This window comes from Melospiza georgiana, chromosome Z, assembly GCF_028018845.1.
Source record: "Melospiza georgiana isolate bMelGeo1 chromosome Z, bMelGeo1.pri, whole genome shotgun sequence".
Taxonomy (NCBI): domain Eukaryota; kingdom Metazoa; phylum Chordata; class Aves; order Passeriformes; family Passerellidae; genus Melospiza; species Melospiza georgiana.
In genome coordinates, this window is record NC_080465.1 from 52,277,122 (window position 1) to 52,301,302 (window position 24,181).

Here is a 24,181-nt window from a genome sequence, read left to right on the forward strand (position 1 = left end):
TTCCTGCTGGAGTAAGGCACCTGTGATGGGAAAAAAAATGTTCTCCTAGTCCCAGGGGAAGTTTGATTCTACTTACTGGTGTGCTTTTTAAAGGTATGTTGCTACATGACCTCTTCACAGACTGGATTCTTACACAGCCTTTATGGTAATTTTAAATTAAATCCAATCTGACACGATGGCCATATAGAATAAACATTTGTGAAGAGACTGCCATTTTTTTCCTTAACATGGAATTTATTCAGCAATGTCCTGTGTACCATAAGGCTGCTCACCAGAAAACAGCACTTCCATTGTTTCAGGAGTCATTCATTCAGAAGAAGTACTGTCATGTTAACCAACTCTAAACTTGACCCACTTTTTTTATCTCTGTGCAAAGCCCATGTATTATTCATGGTTTCTTCTCTTTTACTTTTTTAAATGTTTTCTAAATAAATGATTCAGTGGGCTTTTTCTTTTCTTACAGAGAGTGCCAGTAGTTCTGTCTTGCAGATAATTCTACAACAGGCAGGCATGTAAATAATCTGGAACAAACATCTATATCTTCTGAGATTTATAGTATGTTTAAAATCATAAATTGTTATCTATTAGCTTAGGAAGTCTAATACACTCAAAAAGGCCCTTCAGAATAAGAATTAATCTAGTTAAAAGGGTTGTCAAGATTAAATTTATTGCGCAAAAATGGTGAACTGATGGGAAGTATCCATTTTTAGACAGGATGTAGGCTTTAAAACTCTGGTCTGTCTGTATAGCTTCTCAAATAAGACTTGCATAACAGCTGGGACAGTTAGATCTTCCCTTGCAAAAAGAGGAGTTACGAAGGTAAGGTGGCAGACAGTAGATAAATCCTAAAAGTAACAGCCAACTTCTCTGCTGGAGCACATGCTGAGGAAAAGCTTAGGTAGTTTTGCTCTGTAAGGAAATTATTTTGATTACTTTGCTTGACTAAATGGCTGTTGTTTTTGTGTTTATTATAAATAATGAATATATTTTAGTGGGTTTGGGTTTCTTAAGGCTTATTCTACGTTCCAGTCTCCAAATTAAACAAGGCATTGCTCAGGAAAGGGTACCAGGGGAGTACTACATATGTTAAGAACGTAAATTAAAGCAGTGGTTTGGATTATACATTGAAAACTCAGTTTTAACAGTTGTTTTATAGAGAAAGCTGGAATTTTGTGCATCAGTCATAAGAATCTTCCAAACCGAATCTTCTTTGGTTATTATAGTGTAAAATATTTAATTGGGTTAAATAATGTATTTAAGATAAGAAGGAATCTTGAAACACATTCAGTGAATTATCACAGAGATGTTTCAGATTATTTTGTAATATTATTTTGTAATATTTAAGGTTTCAATAAGTAGAATTAGAGCTCTCTGTGTTACTTGTGCTGGTTCTAAAAAAAGGCAGGTATTTTTATTCAAAGCTGTCGTGTTCTAGTCAATAAACTAATTGAAATAAAAAATTCCCTGGGAATGCTAAATGCAAACAGTGAAATTGGGGTCTTAATGCCCAATTGTAGCTGTGGTGACAAATGTTTTGTGCTAATGGATTTTCTTTGTTTAATAGTTTCCTTTCTGATCTCTGACATTTACAGAACAACTGTCAATACGAAGGACAATGCACAGTGTGTGTCCTGATGACAGTTTGTGTGCTGCAACATGGCTCTTGTCATGGCATCCGAGACCGAAAAGGCCCACGCTCTTCTCCAGACTTTCAGCACAGCGTCAGTTCTTTCCAGTCTAGGTTTGGGGATATTCTGCTTTGTAGCAGACAGACTCCTGCAGTTTTCCTTCATTCAGCAGAATGACTGGCTAAGAGCCTTATCTGATAATGCAGTGCATGGCATACTGGGGATGTGGTCCTGGGCAATAGTGATTGGACTCAGGAAGAAAAGTGACTTCACTGAGGTCACCCTAGCTGGCTTTCTTGCCTCTGTCATTGACGTGGACCACTTCTTTCTTGCTGGATCTCTGTCCTTAAAGGTAAGTCACTAGATCAGTAATTTGTTAATTTTTCACTGTTTACGTTACTTTTCTTCTACCATGTCCTAGACAAAAATAGTTCCATTAATAATTTAATTAAATAAATTTCATAGATATACAGGAATTATGTTTCTGTGCAGTTGTTACAATTTTAAAAGCCATAAAAATATTTTACATCTAGTGTTCAGTTTCTGCTGCTTAGAAAGGAAAAAAAGTTTTGCACATGTAGATGCTATTCTACATGCATCACATAGTTGCTTTGTTATCCAGCTTATGAAGTTAAGTGCTGCCTTGCACACTTTTGTGGGTGAAGTGGATTATTCCACTTCTCTTTACAGTAAGGGTTAGAAATACCTGAAACGTAAATGACAGAGCTTCTCTTTAATTTGTCATTATAATTCAGTAGTACATTTGTTTTAGCCAGCCCTAAATATTTATCCCACAAACAAGCTATATGTGAGCTATCACCTTTAAAAAGGCAATTTGAGTTGCATTTAAATGTAGTTCATTGGAGGAAAAAAAACCAAACTAAAAATTAGTAGATAAGCAAGCGTCAGCTTATTAATAAATGTAGAGAGGTGAATTGGCTCCTGTTAAGCAGTGAATGGATCATCATCTACTTGCAGAACTGCTTGTTCAAATAGAGTTTCTCAATGGCATTAGTACTACCAGATTATGGCACTCTTTTCCAGAAGTTTTCCTCCTCTAGTTTGCTCATAGTACTATTAAGTTCATGGGGAATAGCTAACTGTTCATAGGGAAATAGGTAAAAGGCAGTCAGGGAGGGAGGGAGGGAGGAAGAAACCCCTGTTTTTTATATTCATATAAGTAAAGAACAACAATGGTTTACCAATTTTTAAAAAATATTTAAGTGACAGCTAAGTGCAAGAGGCAAATATTGCTTTTAGCTGAGATGTAAAAATCAGACTTAAAATGGAAAAATAATTTTTGTTTACATACAGTATCACTATTTATTGTAGAGAAAAGATGCCTCTTATTTGTGCGTTTGGTCAGTTTTCCCCTCTTGGCTTTACCAGTGCTGAGGGGAAAGGGAAGAATTGTGTCTGTGAACCTGCTGGCCACATTCCCAGTGCCGTCCAGGATACCACTGACCACCATCTTGCCACAGGGACGGTCAGGCTCCAGCATGTCTTGGTGCCTGGCATCATTCTTCCCTGAGTAGTCCCCGTTTCTCCCCTCTTCTGTATTTCCTGCATGTGGAAATGCTGTGCAATTACAAAACTATGTAAAGAAAAGGAAAGTTAGCTTGGTTGATTAATGGATCACATGTTACTGCTGAATAGCAATATGGAATAGAATTTAAATCTCTTATTAGTCTCATCTGTTTTTTCTTATTTTAAAATTAGTGAATGCAAGTAAATGAATGGCTAGCTATTAGAAAGTTTTAAAATTTTATTGCTGCTTTTTCATGCATTTGAGATGATTGCCAGAATTTTTCTTAATTATGACCACTAGATGTCACACTTCACCGATATCAGTTTGAGAAGCTGACTGCTGAATTGTGTTATGGAATCGGGAGGTGACTTGCCACTTGGTAGGGAGGCAAGGTTAAATATACTTACACCTTCCTTGATGGGGAATGTTTCTGTAGCCTAGCCTATCCCTACTATGTAAAACCAAGCAAATTTTTGTAATTTTGTGACCTAATTTCTTCCTGTGTTGTTTCAGTTCACAAGCAGATAGCAGTTAATTTTCTAATTGTTGATGACAGTTAGATCTAGTTCTCTTGTTCTTTAAGGGTTTTTTTGCAAAAGACAGCTGACTTTTGTGATCTCCCTCAAAATTTTTTTCAAATCAGAAACACAAAACATTGCAGATAGAATCATAGCCCATATTAGTAGCCAAATGTATTACCTGAGGTAAGGAAAAGACAAGATGCTCAAAGACTTTTTCAAAGTGATTTGCCTACCAACTTCTTCACTTTCCATATGTTAACTGGGCTAATAAAGGAAATAATCCGGTGTAGGTCTTTCAACTCTCATTACAACTTGCAAAGCCCCTATGCTTTGCAAAGACTCTCTTCTCAACTAAATAACTTTCAAAAAAAAAATCTTAAGGAAACAAGTTTGTGTTTTCTAAACCTCATACTATTTTTCTCCTCTCCTATCTATTGCTTTTTCACCTAAATTACCTCTAAAGGGTCCTGTCCAAAACCATGAGTAGTATTTTGCGTGAGACTTCATTTGAGCCAAATACTGTAGTTTAATTCCGTTCAATGGCAGAAAAGTACAATCCTTCTGTCCTTTAAAAAAAGAATAATAATCTGTTACAGATTTTGTCTTCTTACAGAGCCATCAGAGTCTCTTTGGTTTGTGATATAACATAATCCTCATAAACTTTTCTTCTGTGTGCTGTCTAGCCAGCTAGATCTGATTGTAGTATGTAATTTTTCTTTCCTTGGCTTCATATGATGTGCTTGTCAGTTTCTTGGCATAATTTCAGGCTGTCACCTATATAATTTATCACTTCATGGGATACTTTTTTACTACATATTTTGTAGTTACAATCCCATTGTTTGTCTTTAAATTGCATGGTTGAGAGTAGCTGCTTTAAGATACTAACATGTTTATTGCTTTTGCAACACATTACTAAATAACTAAAAAAATTAATTTGTATAATTAACCAACCACACCATTATTACTAATTTGTACCAATAGTATATTTCACGTTACTGCACACAATCACCTGTAAAGCTCATCATCATCGCTTTTAAATCTGATGACGAGTTATTTTTTCTAGAGTAACCTTTCTGTGCGACACAAGGCGGTACTGGAGGCCTTCTGCCTCCAATTGCTACCTTCACACTACTCTAGTCACCTACTTCTGTTCCTGCTGACGCCACTCAGCACCTGGATTGTTTGGCCATTGGTCTGTTTTTCATGGTCATCATTATTTTTCTGCAGTATTCAGGGTAAATAGTCACCTGTGGTATTTGTATGTTTGCTCTGATAAATACTTGTGTACCAAGTACCATGTGATCTGACCTTTTGCCCACATTATTTTTGCAACGAGTATGATAGTCTGCAATGACTCCACTACTTGGAATTTGTAGTCCTTTGTGCTCCATGTGGTTTTTACTGTGCACACAAGTATAGAAGAACCTGTCCCACTGACTGCTCCAAAGGTGGTAGTTCCTGCAGCCTGTTATCAGTCAGGAGTGCTGGTATGATGTGATGGGCTGCTCCCAGACTCCACCAGGATTGTAGCCCAGACACGTTGCAGAACAGACATGCGGAAATTGCTGTCTTGGTGCTAAACAGTCACCAAATTTTGGAAGTGTAGAACATTCAGTTGGTGGCAAACATACAGAACACTGGCACTGCTGGGAAATGTGCTGCCCATGACTGACCCAGGCTGTACAAGAGCATTTCTGGAACGAGAATAAGCTTTGTGCAAGCGCAATTGTTGTACGATTGAATATGTTACTATGTTGCTAATATTGCTGCTTTATGTTACATTGAATATGTTACTATGAACTAAAGACTTCAGGGTTGTGAAGCACCACAGAATATCAGTGAGGGAGCACCTGTTATTACCTAACATCCATTGCATTTCCATGAGCATTAAAGCAGATAATTTGCGTGGGTTCTCCTGCATGCAATTATTGTATCCTGTCTCCAGCTGCTCGTTGTAGTTAGAGAGGCTGGAGAAGCAGCAACTGCAAGATGATCTTGCATCTGATTGCATATGTAGGCAAATGGAAAAGGTCTTTTGTAAATAAATTCTGTTTGCAACTTTTTCCAGGAGGTCTAAGGCAGAAAAGAGGTTTTTTGTGTTTTGCAGTGGAGTTTTTTTGGTTTTGTTCGTTGTTGGTGGGGGTTTTTTTTGTTTTTGTGGTTTTGGGGGTTTTTTAAAGATGTGGTGCTTTCTAAAGGCAAACAAGTTTTCCTGTTAGGAAAAAGAGATTGTAGCAGCTTAAATCAGCTAACAGAACTACCTGTCTGTGTCCAGGGCTTGGCAACTCAAGGATGTAAGTGTTCCTTTAGTCACAGAATGTAAAAGAGGAAACAGACTGTTCTCTCAGGCCTTGGGCAACAGCATCTCAGAAGCTTGATGGGTTACTGCAGTTACAGAATAGGACTTTCTCTTGCTGTCATTGAACACTCAGGTTTGCTATATGAGCAACCCTGCCATCTGAAATTTATATGAAAAGAATTTAAGCATCACCTTACTGATGCTTAAATTCTTTTAATATAAAATGAAATAATGATATTTCATTTTATATTAAAAGAATTTAAGAATTTATCACCAATACTGATAAACTAAGTGTGTGTAAGTATGATTAAAATTTTCCTTACTCACTGTGTGCTGTTGGCACTTAACCTTAATAGGCCAGAGGAAAAAGACTAATTTAGACTGTTCTACTGGGTTTTTTTTCTAAAGTGCAGAAATAGAGGCCAGTCAATAGATTATCTGTAGAAACATTCAGGTTTTTTCAAAATTAAGTTAGTATGTACTTTTGAGCCTTTTGTTGACAGTAACAAAAATTGGACTCTTTGTAAGGCAGGTGATAAAAAATTTCACCATCACAAGATTTTTCTGCCTTAATCGATGAACAATCTGCTTGTGTGAAACAGAACTAAAGTTGAAGAAAATACACCTTTTGCCCCAACTTAAAGGAATTGCGTCCACCACATTAGAGTTAAAAATTGTTGAGACAGTTTGTGAGCTTTTAAATCCCATTACCTGATCAGGAGTCAAGGACAAGTGTGTGGTGGCAAGCTAATAGAGCAAAGCTTTCTGCAGGCCTTTTATGGTTGGCTGTGGTTTAAAGCATGAGCTGTTTTATTTCAAGGTAGCCTGTAACTTCCCATCTCTAATCAGTTAATAAACTGGCTACGGCTACATCAGGGCTTCCTTGCAGAGAAAGTAGTGTTCCATGCAGTTATCTAAATTATGCATGAGCTTGATGAACCTATTCCAGAGTTCCGCTGCCAGGCCCTCTTCCTTTTGAATCCTGCAAGGATTAACACAACTGAAGAATGAACAGGTTAGAGATGCTTTGTTTGCCTTATGCGCTAGGAGCAGTGAGGGATGTGCTCAACGCAGCAAAGATACACTGTTGCTTAACATCTCTGGGGCCTTGTTACAGGTTTTCCGAGTGTCCCCCAGCAACTGAATTGAGCCAATGAGTGTCGCATTAGCACTTCTGTAGACCTTCTGGTAGTGTTTCTCCTGTGCTTACAGACACGAGAATCTACTTATTTGTGAAAGAGTAATCCAAAATGCCACCACAGTTTTTTTATTGTGTTTGAATTTGGGGTGATGGTTTTAACTGTTGCTACTGAGTACACCCACAGAATATCTCCTCAAACATGTGTGTTAAATTGACATTATCACTTCTTAAAATGGCTAAATCTAATCTCAGTACCTGGACATTCACCAAATATCAGTCTTCATCAATATTAAAACCAGATATCAGACTTTCAACTGAGTTATTGTTAAACAAGTTGTTGACACAAAAATCCCACTCACAAATGTTTCAGATCTTTGTTCATGAACTTCGTTTTGCCTGTCCATGAAGAATACTGTCTCAAAGTGATCAAAATACATGTAACTTTGCTCATATTTTTGTCCTATTGAAAATTATTTTGGTGTTTTAAACACTGTGCAACTAAACCAACTTTACAGGTGACAACTATAGTAAAATACAGGATGTTTTTCTTGGAGTAAATGCCATTAAAGCACATGATTTATTTCAAGTAAAACATACTAAATATTTCAAGTGTATTGCATGGTTGTTTTCCTTTTAATTGTCTTGAAATTAAAGACGTATAATCAGTGCAGCAGATAATACAGGTTCCCGTGTTCCACCTGACTGTGTGGCAAACAGGATTCCTCATCCCTCCCCCTCCCTGTTTTGCTGACGATAGTACTTAGTAGGATGCATGATTCATGTCATACATAGAGACAGGGCAGAACACAACTCTCATGCATAAAATTGGCTTTAAATTATTTCAGCGGAAAGTATGTTTTTCTTTCTGCTTCCATTTAGTCACCTGACAATGCACTTGTAAACACTCATGAAACTTTTCTTCTCTTGTTACAGTTGTAGCCATTGGCAGTAATATTTTTCTCTTCTACAGGCTGCTCTGACTCTTCCACGGAGACCACTTCTTCATTGTTCTACTGTGATTCCTGTGGTGGCTCTGACATTAAAGTTTATCATGCAGCTTTTCAGGCTTAAGGACTCATGGTGCTTTCTTCCCTGGATGTTGTTCATATCCTGGACTTCTCATCATGTCCGTGATGGGATTCGTCATGGCCTCTGGATCTGCCCGTTTGGAAAAACTCCTCCATTGCCATATTGGCTGTATGTGGCAATTACAGCATCTTTACCTCATCTGTGTTCATTTATTATGTATTTAACGGGCACTAGAGAATTAATGTCCATAAAACATGGAATCCGCATTGATGTATAGGAATAATGGCGTTTCAAGGTGGTTTGTGCAAGCACTTGAAATAACCTGCCTGTCTGTCACTGAAGGGTTTCCTTGTGTTTCCTACACCTTCTGAATTAGGCATTTTAAAGTTGTGGAGCCAATTACAGCTCTTGTGTCAATTCCTTGTGGTCACAGAACCTATTTAATGAATAATAATAATTTTATATCTCTACATTTCCCTTGTACAGTGTGTGGTCTTCCATGATAGTTCATGCATAGCGAGCTGATTATAAAGTACTTAGTTTCTCTCTGTAGTAATTACATTGCATTTTACTATTACGGTGCCATTCATTTGATCACCATTCACTTTGGATTTGTATTCTGCCTCTGGAGAATACGTTTCATCCAGATAGTATTTGTATGGCACTTTAAAAATTTGAAGTTCTATATAAATGCTAGGTATTATTGAGGATTTAATAGTGTCTGGGAATTCTAAAAAAATCTCTGTTAGCCTTTCTAATTTATTAATATGTTAGGAGTCCTGCTGGATTTTTGCATTCAACAATTTTAAAAGAAACACCGCCTCTATTTCACACTGTCTATCCACACCTCTTTGAACCTGTAATCACAAAGTGTTTTACTAAATTCTGTATCCCCCTGTCATTGCTTAATACTAAATTTGCAGATAATTACTAGCCTCAAAATTAGAAATGGGTATACAGATTGGTTATAGTATTATGGTGTGTTGTCCAATTTGTTTAATTTTTAAAAATACACTAAATATGAATACTGTTTAATTTGAAACCAAGGAATTTTAGTTAATACTTAAGAATTGTGTGAAGATTCAGGGAGACTCAAGAAAATAAAATTTGCTTATAACACAGGCTTGCTTAAAGATATTACTACTCAGTAAAGCATTTTCCATTAAGTGCAATATCATCCTCATAAGTGTAAAATAAAATGCATTATAATTATTATTATTATTATACTAAAGAAATATAAATTTCCTCATAAAGAAGATCCATAAGGAAAAGTGTTATTATGCTGCAGTTTATGAGGTAGTAATTTGCACTATGGACTATTCAGTTTTTGTTTATAGACATTTCTCAGAAAGAGTCCCAAATTAAAAGTTGTCTGGTCTTGTCTGACTAGACAAGACTGTCTAGACTTGTTCGGTTTATAATATACAAGCTGAGAATGTCTATTAATAATTTTTAAATTTTGTATTCACTGCCCATAAAAGAGATGGGGCCTTAACTACTCCAGCTTGTGATGAATAGCTGTCAAAAGGGGATCATTTTTATGGAACTGCATGTATAAGGTAGCATGTGTTTAACTTAGGTTACCAAGGGGTGTAAGGGTTTAACATGATGTGTACATTTACATTATTAAATGTATATTAGAATAAAGTTTAAAAAAATTATTAAATGGGATGCTTGTTGTAATAAGTACCAGAAACTTCCTGTGGCTGCAGAATCCTTAAGGCTCTTTGAAGCATTCTATGCTAATCATGGAAAGTGTTGCACCTCTTTAAAATGTGTCTTTGCATCAAAAGAATAGTCACTGTCCTGTCTGTTCTTCACATTAGAAATGTATGCCAATCAAACTTGCCTGATAGTACAGTGGGCCTGTCTAGCCTTTATTATAAAATGAATAAAAGGTTTCTTTGTTGGAAAGAAGATTGGAAGAGTAAAAACCTCCTTAGAGGTTTATCCTCATGCTGTGAATTTCTGTCCTTTAGAGTTTTCCAGAAACAGCATAAGAAATATCTTGCTTTAGAGCTTCAGATCAAAACTGGTTTTCATCCAAAGGCAAGATGGTTTACTAGAGGAGCATTGCTCATTCATTTACTTCTATCTTGTATTTTAAAGTACAGGCTATGAAATGCCAGTAATGAATAAATTTGTGCAAGGGGTGAAGACTGAAACCTGTGTAGAAAATTTTCTCTATTCTTGTTTCATGATATAAAGTTTGTATAAATTTGTGCTTTATCCAGATTTTTTTCAAAGGGAAATGTATAATAGGAACAAGGTGTAGAATTACACTTTCTCACTTTCAGACTGTATCTGTAGTGTTTCTGGTAATTATGTCTACCCACAGTCCTTAAAATCAGTACTGTACTGTTCTAGCTATGTTTAAGGACCATTTAATGGGTACATATTCAGTAGTTTAAAACTATGTATTTTAATTCTCTTTAAAACTATGAATTTTAATTCTCTTTATGTCTAGATACTTCTGTGTGAGCATTCACAGTAACTTTGAGCTGTATTTCGAAACACCATTTTTTCCGGCCGTGTTCTTATGCCAGTTCTACCACAGCAATAGGTGAACCCTTCATGAACTCAGACACTATATTCGTGAACTCAGACACATATTAAGGAAAGCAGCAAGTACAAAGTACTTTGGTACCATGTAAAGTACCAGTACAAAGTACCATGACTTTTCTCCCTCCAGACAGACATGGCAGTCTCTCACCTCAGCCTGACATTTAGGCAGCTTTCACTGAGGCCATCAGCAGCTGTTCAAGGTAACCTGACACGTGGCATGTGCTGCTGTAATTTGTGGGTAGCCAGGGTAGGTACAAAGGGGAAGTTAGGTGTTTGTTTCAGCCTGTGTGTCTGTGTGTCGTGGGCAGAGTGGGAGCTACAGAGATTATAGAGAAGCCCCCCTCCTGAGTCATGAGGCACAGACAGGACCCTCTTGCTTTCTAAACTCCTCATAGAGGCCTCTGGGTGCAGCTGGATCCAGCCTCAGTCCCAGATCCTGTCAATGGCTTATGTTAATGCATTAAATAGGCATTATTGAATCTTTTCACAGCTTTGTCCCACAGGATTAAGGATAAATTAGGGTTATTATTAGGGTTATAACTTACTATGATAATGATGAGACTAAAAGATCTTAATCAGAATTATTTGCTGCACAGTATAAGTAGCTATAACTACTAGTCTAGTTCAGTCCTCTATTTTTGAAGCAATATTGAAGCAAAGGTACAAAAGAAATTATGAAGTAGAGATTGATTTTACTCACCAATACCGATGACTGTGGGGAAATCGCTTTCTCTCAGCTTTGAGGGGTAACCTTCAGGCAAATCTCAACTCAAGGAAGGAATCTTCTGAAACGGGATTGTTGGAGGACCTCCCCACTCATTAAAAAGTGGGAGTGGGCTCTATGTTTCCAGACCAGCTGTGTCACCTTGGCATCTTTAGATAAGTTAGCAGTACCACTTGTTTGTTGCTTTATCTGGTACCTTACCAGATCTGCCACAGCTTCACCTTTCTGTCAGGAGTGTTTTACTCTGGGATTGATGAGTCAGGCAGGTTTCAGCATTATGCAGCACCAAAAGCACCAGGACAACCCCTTCCTCCTCTGATAGCTTTGCAAACAGGGTGTTATTCCAGCTGTTTTACAGCCATCCAGGCAGAGCATCCTGCTACACCTCTTCACCCAACACCTGCCTGCTACAGATGAATTGCCCAACAACTCCTTACCAGTATTCCGTGTGCATTTCAAATTCACTGATGTTTCCAACTGTGCATCGATACCATGTCTAGCAAAACCATAACAAAAATAAACCAAGATACTAAAAATATACTGACTTTGTACTTTATTGCATGCATTACTATAATGAGTAACTGTAAAATACAAAAAGCATGTGATTGAACAAAATGGGGCTTGCAAAGTCAAGTTAATGATGTTGTGCACAATGTATGATACATATCACTAAAATACTAGGTTTTTCAGTGATTCTTTTAACATGCCAAACTAAAAATTTTCCATGTATTTTCAAGTTGAACTTAAAAAGTTGAACAAAGTGTTGCTGTATTGTGACTTACTTTGTTAGAACTGTGTTGCTTTTTTTTCTTACTTTGACGGATTTCTGCTGTAAAAAGTAGGTACTAATAGCTCAAGCTAAAGAAAAATATTTCTTCCCCCAGTCCTGGAGAAATAAGATAATTTTTTTCCTAATTGCCTAGTGGCCTTAACAGAATGCGTGAACATGTCTCCTATAACTTTGTCTTCTACTTTAAAATCTAACCTGTATTTTCACCTGACTGTTGGCATCACTTTTTACTACAGTGCAGTATATATTATATCACGTGCCCTTAATAAGGTACTGGTAAGTGAACTATTCATAATTGATCCCATGCCCCAGGGAAAATGATGCTAAGTTTAAATTAAACTGAAGTAATTTTTACAGCACACTACTGATACTGACTTATTATGAGAAGAACATTTCCTCTGCTAATGGAAATGAAGTTCCAGAAGGAGAGAGAAGGGGTTAAAATTCAGTCTGAAGGAAGTGTTAGTACACAGTTAAGTTTGGACACGTGTTTTTATTCCATCACTGTCAGTATGAAGCTGGGTGATGAAATGCATCAGAAGAGTACGTGTCTGGTTGTGTAATTGAGCCAATCTAAATTCTCTAAATTATGCAAATTTATTCAGGGCAGAAGAAGCTTTGTATTCTCAGTGTTACATTGTGAGCTTTGATCAACTGGTAATTTTGAGCCCACAAACTAGGTTTTGTTTCCCTGCTACAGGCAGACCTTGCATTGAAGCAAAGGAAGAGCTGTCAAGTTGAAGTACCCTTTGTGCTCATCACAAAAAAAAAGTAGTAATGCTTTTCCTCAAAATTGTAAGCTGGTGTCTTCAATTCTTTCTTAAAATTTCCCAAATTTTACATCCTCTGCATTGAATTTTTGAATTTATATTTTCAAATTATATATTTGAATGCTGCATTGTAGAGCTGTTTCCTGTTATTTAAAATTGTTTCCTAATAATTAAAGTTAAACGGTACTTGTCTTTTTTATATATACATACATATCTATATATATGTGTTTATGTATATGTACATATATGTATCACACACTGATACACATACATCTTTCCTTCTATGTTCATATAATAATTTTGCATTTCTTCAGCTAATTTGGTATTGGTTTTCCCTGGAGTGAGTAGAAGTGTTTGTCTCACTGACTGTGAAAAACCAGGCATGCTACAACTTAGCAGAAACATTTTAGTGCAAGGAAATCTTCACATGCTGAAAACAAGAAAAGAGATTATGCTGTCCTTTTGATGGAAGCATTCAGTTGATTTCTAGGCAGTTCTTGAAAACAGATTTGTTTAATCAAAACGAATAGACTGAAAACATTTGTCTTAGTAAATATGAGTGAACAATCTTCATTAAATTGGATTTGTATACTAAAACTGTTGCAGGGATAATCGGCCAATTTGCTGTTGCTATATCCACCACAGAAACAGCTTCTTTGGCCTAGGAATGTTAGTAATATCCCTGGAGCTTTCCTCATGTTTCCAAGGGAATTTAGTCTTGCTTTGATCTTATTTTTCCATTTAAAAATTAAATTGAGCAAGAGCTCCTTGCCTGGTGTGGAGTAATTTCTTTAAACTGCTGTCTGGTCATTCACATCAGTTCTTACAAATGAGCCAAAAAAGCTCAGTACAGTAACTCTGCAAAATAAATTAAATCAAAGGTAGTGGACATAATATTGACATAAGGAATTTAGAAGGTAGAATGTTTCTAGTTTCACATTTCCATTCAAATTGCTGATAATCAAAACTGCCTCCTTTTTATGTATTACTGCCAGCAATTTAGAAGCAAAGTTTGTGGTGACTGCTCTAAAAATTTCAGGTTTTTCTGGGCCAAGTGAATACTGTTAAGAATTGAGTAGTAAGGCCTTATGAATGTTTTTCCAACAAAATATCTGTGTCATCTTGTTAATGTAGCTGTTTACAATGTGTAGATGCAAACACTCGGTTATTTCCTGGTCTTATTGTGGAAACATGGTTATGGCTCGGGGAGGTTTGGTAAAAAATGCTCTAGCTAATATAACCTTTGAACTCAAGTAATTTTTGTTTCATTAGTCCATGTGGAGACAGATCTTCCCTTCTATTTGATATGTTTTGTTAAGGTGAAAGTTTGAGTGCTTTGCCAGCATCTTTTGTGTGAGTGTTTTGTGTGCCTTGTACATGAATAAGCAAAGCAGAGACACTTAGAACTTTAAAAATGTGTGCACATGATTTATTTTCAGTTTTTCCCCATGGTGAAAAATAGTTCCACATGCTTTAGCATCATGCATCTTGCATTTAAATATGTATATAAATGTTGACCAAATGGTATTTCTAGTACTTTTATATGGCTAGAGAGACACTGTTAGTATTTCATGTGCTCTCCTGGTGCTTGACTTAACTTGGGTTGCATGATAAGAATGATCCTACTACTGCCTCAGTATACAGATTGCTCAGCTAGGTGTAGCAAATGTGAGTGGTAGACCTCTGTCTGGTAGTAAACAATCATAGAGACCATTTCTGTTCAGTGTGCGACTGCTCAGTCTATTCAGTGGTGCTTAAAATGTGATTTATATCTTCCTAAAATAAGATATAAATTTACATCCTAAAAGAGATGTATACTTCTGGAGTACTGAATTCCATTCCAATCATCACCTATTGTTCTAAATAGGTAGTACAAGAATATAATTGAGATTGTAGATTAGGCTTGTCTTCCTGTCCTTCATGTGATTTCCCCTTGCTGGAGAAGTAAACCATCTTTTCAATGACTATTTTATCCAGGGGTTCTTTGATGTGTGACATAATAATGTAAACATTAAAAAATGAAACAACTAGAGGCAGTTCTCAAGAGGCACTGATGCTATAGTGGCTTCTAGACTGGCATATTTCAGTAGAGGGATGACCAGCTTTTTAAAATTAATTTTAACTTTTGAAATGCAGATGAAGCATTTATTGTAAAGTTAGACAATTATGTGACCATCTTTCCAAACACAGGAGTGTCTCTTTGAAAGATTTCACAATTTGGGTGAGAATATTTATCATGGCTGAAGTTTTCAGTGCTAAATCTTTGCTTCGGTTTACGATTTGTTCAAGATTCAGTATATGGGGACTTAGCAACGTGAAATGTCTTGAAAGTTTGCACCTTTTTCTCCCTTGAAACTTGACACAGAAGAGGCTCTGTTTAAGTTTCGTAAAGTAGAGCTTGTATTAGGTGGTCTAGCTCTGTGGCAATAGAGAAAAGCTGACCACCTGATACTGTCATGGTACACATTTATTGCAGTTAGAACGCCCTGCTGCTGCTCTGCAGCACTCCCGGGGAGGTGTGGGCTGCATTTGCTGCTGCCGTCTGCAGACTCAGCACAAAGAACGAGTGCTGCAGGGTTAGTTAAGGGAAACCATGGCTCGAGTTTGTGCTGTATGGAGCTCCAGGCCTCAGTGGTTTCTGTGAGTGCTAAAACCTGCTTCTGTTACTAAGAAAATCATGAGTTTCAAAAAGAGACAGTTTTTTACCCAATGAATTTCAGCCACTGAAAATCTTGTTGGATGATCAAATTTCTTGAAAACTCATTTCAGATAAGAAAACCAGTTTGGCAGGGACTTGATTTACAAGTAAGCATATTCCTGCTGTCTGTTTCAAAGTGAGGAATGTTGGCACATTTCTGTAGTTCTCTGTTGCCTGGATTAGCTTTGCAGAAAAGGATGCGTTTTCTTAGTCACCGAGTGTGAGCATTTCCTCTCTTTTTAGTGAACAGATAGATGGCTTTGAAAGCATTGAGGACAACTCTTTTTGCCTTTGGCACACATTCACAAGCATTCACCTGTCACGGTTATGAAAGTTATTCAACAAAAGACGGAAAATGCCTCGGACTAGGCATACACTGAATACCTAATCAGAATGTGTCCAAACTGCTCACATAACACACTCTAGGCAAATCTCCTCTGCAAGAAAATAACTGATAGTGTGAAAAAGTCTATTGGGAAACAAATCATTGAAGACAGAATTGCTTTGCTCTGGCTTTTTTCTTCCAGTAGGTAGAACCCAGTGGTTCTACCTCCCTGCCTTGCAGGGGGACTGGCCTTTGACTGGGCTTGTTCTCATTGCTACACAGGGTGCACATGCACCAAGCTTGTTTGAAAGGGGAAAGGTTTCAAGTGCACAGACAAAGGTGAGTTGCCTGGTGGTAGCTCTGTTCAGAACAGAATGCTCTGTTCCTCCGTTGGCGGTAGGTGATACCAAGAAGGTGAGGGAAGCACCTCTCAAAAGGATTGCTATTGATTGGAAGTAGAGAACAAATTATTTCCCTGGCCCCGGTGATATTTCAAGGAACCTGGCAGGAGTTATTTTACTGCTGGAGATAAAAGCTTTACATTTCAGCTGAGATTCCATACTGACAAAATTACATCTACAGAGGTAATAAACACTGTTCTCAGTGTAATGAGAATAGCTTCTACTAAAATTTTCCAAGTTTGTGCTACATCTAGACTTGCAAAAAAATAAAAAAAAAGGCAACTTTTTTTTTGCTTTGCATTGGAGATGTTGTTTGAAAACACTCACATCCTGCCGTGTTTACAAAGGGTGTTCACTGTTTCTGCTTCCTTTCTGTCCCAAAGTTAACCATACTTGCCAACCTTAGTTGCTTCACACAGGAGGAAAGAACTTGTAGAGTTAAATACAGAAGAAAATCCATTTTATGAGTGTTCTGAAGGCTTTTCACCAGGGTTTCAAAGTCAAAACAGTTGAGCAGAGGTGTTATGAGGCATACAGAAAATACATTTCCATGCTATTGAATGTTTTATTCCTTCATACTTTACAGAAATAAAACTTCACTGCCACTTGTTTTGTTTCCTCCAGTCCATGGCTAGTCCTTTCTATCTCCTGGTAGAGTCTCCTGGTAGCATTTCAAATTTGTCTCCAACGTGCTTTGTAAGAATTACCCAGTCTCGCTGGGTCCCTAATTAGTTTACAGGAGGAAAAAAAGCTTATTGTCTAATATGAAAAAATGGCGTAGCTGAGCCAATAAGTATGTCCAAAGTTAAATTCTTTGAAGCTAAAGAAGGAGAGCTAAATGGAGAATGTTATGATGAAATGTAGTTCTCCAAGAAAGGGATTGATCTAGAGAGGAGCTTGTTTCAAACTTTGTAAGGACTAGCTTGAAGCTTCATTGTTAAATATTATGTACCAGTCACTTCCTGCTAGTTGACCTAAAGTGAAATAGTTTGGGTTTTAAAACTACAAAAACAGAGCAGGTTTTGCAAACAACTTTCCAGTGCCAGGAAATGGGATCTGGAATAGTGATGAGGAACTAAGATATCAAATTCACTTGCCAAAGTAAATCAACTCCATGCCCCAAGTTACTCAATAAATATAAATGTGAAGGACTCTTTCTATCCAAGTATTTGATGGACTGGAAACTACTGGATAATTTGGAAAAAAAACAGGCATTGAAAGAGATTACAGGAAGACAGTGTGTGTCCTCCTTCTGGAGGGCACAGAACCACCCCATGGCAGGACAGTCAGCATTTACTTGAAAGATTTGTCTCTTATTCCTGTTTAATTTCTGTTGCAACCCAAAGATTGGATCTCAGAAGAAGTGAACAGTTCAGGGTGGTCCATCCTTAACTGGAAACATACAGTCAGTGATATCAGAGTGTAAATGAAATTAAAAAAACCTTTACTTGCCAAATTTCAGGTGGCTAACATAACATAAAAGGCATTTAAAGTGCAGATTTATACCCGTGTATCTTTACAAATCAAATTAATTCTGTTACATCTGTGCAGCCTCTATCTGCTGGCTGTGAGATGAGCTTGGTTTGCTGTGGTAGTTTAATGATATAACCTTTACTGTAAGTGAGGAATATTTGGTGACCACATTTCCTCAAATGGAATTCAAAAGAAAAGCAGGCTAAATCCAGCAACCAAAACCCTTCTGGTATTAATGAGCAAGAACCGTAGAACGTGTTATTACATATTATTAGTAACGTCCTTATTAATTAATTCTTATTGATATTTTATTTGTGTGTGTTAATGCAGGGAGGTTTCAGTCACTCATTGTGTTAGATGTTGTTTAACAGTAGGACAATCTGTGCTCAAGTAGTCTTACAATGTAAATAATTTGGTTTTATCATATAGGCAACATGTAACTGTAAAATTATGAGAATAGAGAAAGGGATTGCAATCTTAAATTCAAGTAACAGACTTAAAACATGTAAACTAAAATTAATGAATGCAAGTGAGTTGTTCTTTTCTCAAATCGTTGGCATTTCCTGTATCTCAGGGACTTGTCGAATTCATGCTTTTGGTATACCAAAAAGAGAGTGGCCAGGAATACTCCCATGTCTTTTGTGCTTTTTCTTTAAATTCATGTTTTAAAAAATTTCTTAAGTATGTTTTCCTGAGACAATGAGCTCATGGAGAATGATCGGGAGGATCTATATCCAATTCATCCATAATATTACTGTTCAAAAATGTACTCTCTCTGTGTCCTGTTGTTGGTAGAGTCTGGCCTCTTTTGAAAGCACAGCAAATCCAATTTTTTTCTAAATGAAACAGACTGCAGTCCTGTCTAGTGTGTTTCATCATAACACATGATGAAATTGTACACTGAAGGTATTTTGTCCCATTCTGTGGGAAAAAAATGAAACAAAAAAATTAAAATGGCATGGGGAAGAAGCTGTTTTGGATGGCCGCTCCTTCCATGGTGTGTTTCCCCACTTGTGCCAAGCTATTCTGAGAGCCGCAGAGACAGAATGGGCATTGATAGGAAATTTATGCAAAGACAGCGAGTGAAAACACTCTTTTACAGAGGGCCACAAGGCCTGCTCAGGAAGGAAAGATCCTTCATTAGAGTCACCCTCACATTTCTTAGTCTGGGATATAGAAAGCATGAAGGACGTTTTGGCCTCTACTGATCTCAAAGACTGTGAATTCAGCTCTAAACAAAGAGCCAAGTATGCTGTGCAAGACTGACAAGTGCACCATGGCCTCGGAGGCCTCAGGGATGTGAAGGCACAGCTGCCTGTTACCTGGCAGACCTGAGGCCATGTGAGGTGTTATAAAAGCCCCGGTGCTAGCTAAACAACAAACAGGTAACATGAGGACGTGACGGTTTGTAAAACAAAATTTAATCTCCTGGTATAAACAAGGGCTGCAAGAGATCATAGTTCAGGGTTGGTAGTGACTTCACAAGCCGCTGTCAGAGTGAGTGAATTTGGGTCAGGGAAGAGTTGGGATGACATTTGCTCTCGGTGAGAGTGGTGCAAGGCTGCCGTTCCCCACGCGTTGCTGCGGTGTGCTGCACGTGCCCCGCTCACACCCGTGTTGGTATAACCTTGTGTGGGCCCTGTTTGCACTCGTCCTGCGCAAGCCTCTCTGACCCCAAACGTGTTCGGACAAACTGGAACACCAGGACATTTCTGTGTGCATTTATGTTGGCAGAAAACAGCAGCAACCTCTTCCAAAAACTTGACTTAATGCTTTTCCATTGAACATTTGTCACTTTTTGTTATCATCCTGTGCATACAATGTTGGGTTTTAAAAGGTAGGGAGATCAGAACAGATGCTCAGGACACACCTTGTCCAGAAAGACAGCTTCAAGTGTTTTAGGATGCAGGAGAAGCAGGCTAGAAACAGAACATCCTGCTGATCCAGACCACTGTCCTGTGCGGTCAGATACTGCCTCTGTAGGGCATGAGCTGTCACATGTTTGTGAGTAGACCTTCTGTCCATCCCCCGTTTTGGTTTTTGCCTTTTGGAATCAGAATTACAGACTCAGTTCCTCATTCAAGAGTCAGTTAAGGCTTAGGACAAAAAACAAACCAAACATCCAAAACTTGGGGGTACCTGGCCTTTGGCACTCAGCTTTGTCATGACAGAAGGCAAAGTCTCCTGTGAGGTAGAGTTGGAAAGAGGCTGTGCGGACACTCATGTAAATGTCTTTTTTTTTTTTTACTTTGGTTTCAAGAACAACTCAGCTATGTATTCAAGAAGATACATTTATTTTTAAAATAATAAGGAAGCATGCAGAATTACTGGTCTTTGTTCTGTTCAAAAACACAATTCCCAATGTACTTATTTCTTGATGGTGCATCTCAGCATCAGGTTTTCTCCTGAGCTACTCAGCCATGGAAAACATCTGACATTCTTTTTTTCAGCACTCACCTTATAATCCTCTAAATTATTATTATTTTTTTTAAACAGAGGTTGAGAAGGAAAGGGTCTTCAGTTTGTCCTTTTACTCATTGCTTCAATAAATTAGGTCCTTCTTCTCATGCTGCATAATAAGGTGTCAGGCATAAATATCATACTGGATGTATGAAAAGTATTATAATTTGGCTATCTCAGATAGCCAAAACATGCTATCAGAAGCCAAGATTTTCAGTTTACCAGCAATATTGGACTCTTTGGCAGTCTCGAATTATGTTTCTGAGGTGAATCCTGGGGCTCTGCTCAGGGCTGTCTTCCCAGCCAACACCTGCAACATGATGCTAATACAGTGGTCTATCAAATGGTACTCCTTGCTTCTTCAGTAGTGGTTTCCTGGGTGTCTGCCTGTCTAGTCTGCAGTATTTTCATGGCCACCTTCTCTTCAGTCTATTTCATTCTTTCAGAGAGGAGCAGAATCACAGAACTCGTATCAGCCTCACTTTTCTCATAGTTCTCACTTCAGAGAGATTTTCACTTCTCTTCTGAGTGCCAGTCATCTTCTCTGTTAGCACTGGTGCCACAGCATTCTCTCCTCCTCCTGTGGTTTGTCCCCAGAGCACTGCCCTGTGAGGAATAATCCCTTTTGCAGTGTGCCAGTGGCTGGGGCTTCCTCTGTGCTGTTTCCCTTGGTGATGATAATTGCTGCCACAGGAAGAGCTGAAGTCCATACAGCCACCTTCAGGTAAAATGCCTGGGGGTGTATACCATTCTGTCTGTCTGTACATGGCTTTGTGTGTCAGCTGCTCCAGGTGGAATTCAAAATACCCATAATAAAGCTTGCTGAAATGGACAGTGGGAAATAGTAGGTATTTCTCTGAAATTGTAGCATTGCAGCCAGAGCTGGCACCTTTGCCTTGTTGGTCTGTAAAACCCAAAATGTCATTTCAGGACAAAAACCTGCATCTTCTTCCCAAGAACTCAATTTTCATCTTATTCTGTCAAAATTTAGTAGTCAGGGAAAGGGAAGTCCATGCCCTGAGTGCCAGGAAACAGCACAGACAGCAACAAGCCTCTCAGCAATTCCTGCAAGTGCTGCATCTCTGTCACCAGAGAGTCCCAGGGACTCTGAGCACAGCAGCAGGATGTGAACATCATCTGTGGGGACATTCATCTGGTGCAAGGGGAATGGGTGCTCCAGTCCTTCCTCAAGTTTCTTACCTGTTTTATGCACCCATAAGATGCAGTGCTGAGTGTAAGATAGATCCCACTGAGGCCCTAGCTGGCTGCTGGAGAGGTATCCTGACGTGTGGGTGTATCCATACCCTCCCTCTTGGGCAGAGGACTGAATCTGACTTGCATATTGGAATTTGCGTGTTAAACACTAATAACTTTCCACAGGTCAAAGTTTTCTTTGGGACTCCTCTTTTTTCCCCAAAATGAAGTCCCCACAGATAAAATGTCTGGTATGGAGAGGGCTGAATGAGAGTCATGCAAACCATTTTAAAGTCAGAGGCTTATGATAGGCACAGGGCCAGCCATTGCAGTCTGGAATAAGGTTCATCTGAGGAGACCAGTTTCGGGTTTTGATATGCACATAAACAGTTAAGACATTGCTAGAAAGTCCAAAGTATATTTCATTGTGAAATCTGTCCTTTCATTATTTAAATCAAACTAGAAAAAACATTTATTACTGTGAGTTCGTTGTTATGATCATTTACAGCGTAATAAGTACTATGATAAGCCTATTCCATCTATTGATATGTTGGAAGCCTTAATCAAATTAAGTCTTGCTGGAAACAGTAAAGATCCAAAGTTGTTTTAACATTAATTATCCTGCTTTAGCAAACTGGACTCAGTCTTCCTCAGCAATCAGCACTCCTGTGGCAAAAGAACGTTGTTTAACTGCAAGGAATGGGTAAAGGAAGAAGCATTTATTCTTGCCTCAGCTTAGTAACTGCAGAGAGATATACATAACTGAGGGGATTATATTACAGTGCACACTGAAGTAAAAGTTAAAATCATTAACCTCTGCTCAAAAACTGAAGGCTCAGATTAAAAGATTGGTCAGTTTTAGCCTTGCTAGCCATTCTACTTTTACAAATAAAAGGCAGAACTTCAAAAAAGGATTTTAAAAAGCATTTACTTTGTTTCAAGGATAGAAGAATGACAAGCTTCTCATTTGCAACAATTTCTGCCTGCAGGTTAGAGCTTTGATTTGAGCTTTGAATGCAATCCAAGTCAATATGTCAATAAAACTTTTTGCCTTCTTTCAGCTATACCTGTAACTAATGCCACTGTCAACTCTTGTCAGCCCAATTCTTGGAAAAGAATTTCTGGCTAACTCCTTCTTTGTAAGTTGGATGGCTGCCTGCACATTCATGTGGAGCCATAGCACAATATTTGCTATTGTTCTCTTTGTTTTTATTTTTAATTTCGCAGTCTCATAAATCAGTGTTGTTTCCCCAGTTTACATTTTGTCCTGTTCCAATAGGTTTAGCATTTTAAATTATTGACACATTATATAGCCTCCATAAAATGGGAAGCACGTTCTGGTTCTGACACAACCCTAATTTCCTTCCTGCACTTTCAATGTTGAAGCAAATGGCCATTTACTTAATTATGAACTTATAAATGACACCGTGAGCATAGGACAGAGGAACATAAGATATAAAACTTGAGCTCAAGCTTGTGAGCTGTTGTTTGTTGCCAGCAGCAGAGAAAATAATACCCAGATTCCTGTATTTACTCCATGGTTCTGAGACCACAGGAGCTGTGCATGTCTGAGTTACCTCTGGGAAGCACTTAGAACTCATCATACAGGAACAGGTCTTAAGAAATGCAAAAGGCTTTGGTTCTTCTTCCATCCCCATCACTGCTACAGCTCCCTGTACTCCATACTCTCACGGTGGAAAGACCCTCATAATCTGTATCAGGTCTTTAAAACTCTCTCATCCCTTGTGAAGAATTTGCCAGGACAAACAAATGAATTATCTGCAAGGAAACAAAGCATCCTGATTTGCAGCGGCAACCAGGCCCTGGAATACAAAATCTAATACTGACTGAAGCTGTTTCTTTAACATGCTACTCCAGTAGCACCAGTCTCACTGTATTTCTTTTAATCTAGTTTTCTCCTCCTCATGCTACTTTGAAGGACAATAATGCTGCTAATATTCTTGTCCTTATGTAGGTTCGGGTTAATAAAGCTGTTGTGATCTGTCTTAGCTTTGGCCACGACGGTGTAGCTTTTATAAACTAAATGGTGACAATGAAGCAACTTTCTGATTTCAACATAAATGACTTCCTCAAAATCATACTTTAAACAACACACAAGATTATCTTCTACTCTATTTTTACAGTAGACTTTTACTTCACAGTATAGTAGTCTGGATTTGCCCTGGTCTTTTGTCCTGGTAGATAACAGTGAATAACAGAAACAGCTAGGAAGTAAAACGCTGATAGCCAGAAAGATTGATTGCACTTTATTATTTTATTATTAGAAGAAATTGCAAAACCAGTGTTGGGACAATGTAAGTATAGACTAAAGTCCCTGAGGTTAAAAATTTCTTCTACCTTGTGGTCTGAAAATTTAAGGAATAGTAAGAATGATGTAACGAGCCAGTGCAAAGATGAGTTTGGTTGAATAGTGTAGGAAATTCCCAGACTGATTTTCTAGTTCAGCCCTGGGAAAGGTCGAAGCAGGCAGCTGTCACTGTGGTGGAGTATACAGCAGCTGCTTGCTACTCTTACAGCCCCTGCGCTCAGTCCAGACTGAAACCACACATAATCTTTTTAGGGGTTTGGAAGGTTCGAAACTGTGCTGAAAGCCAAGTGTGCCAGGAATAGCATG

At 38.1% G+C, this 24,181-nt stretch overlaps 1 protein-coding gene across 1 annotated transcript; it reads left to right on the top strand.

The window, feature by feature from the left end:
• The first annotated feature begins 2 nt into the window (after positions 1-2).
• On the top strand, positions 3-12,212 carry TMEM267 (transmembrane protein 267). Its single transcript, XM_058043623.1, has 3 exons — positions 3-93; positions 1,593-1,980; positions 8,088-12,212. The coding sequence occupies exons 2-3, from the start codon at positions 1,657-1,659 to the stop codon at positions 8,421-8,423; spliced, it is 660 nt and encodes a 219-aa protein (XP_057899606.1). The 5' UTR covers positions 3-93; positions 1,593-1,656; the 3' UTR covers positions 8,424-12,212.
• The last annotated feature ends 11,969 nt before the right edge of the window (positions 12,213-24,181 follow it).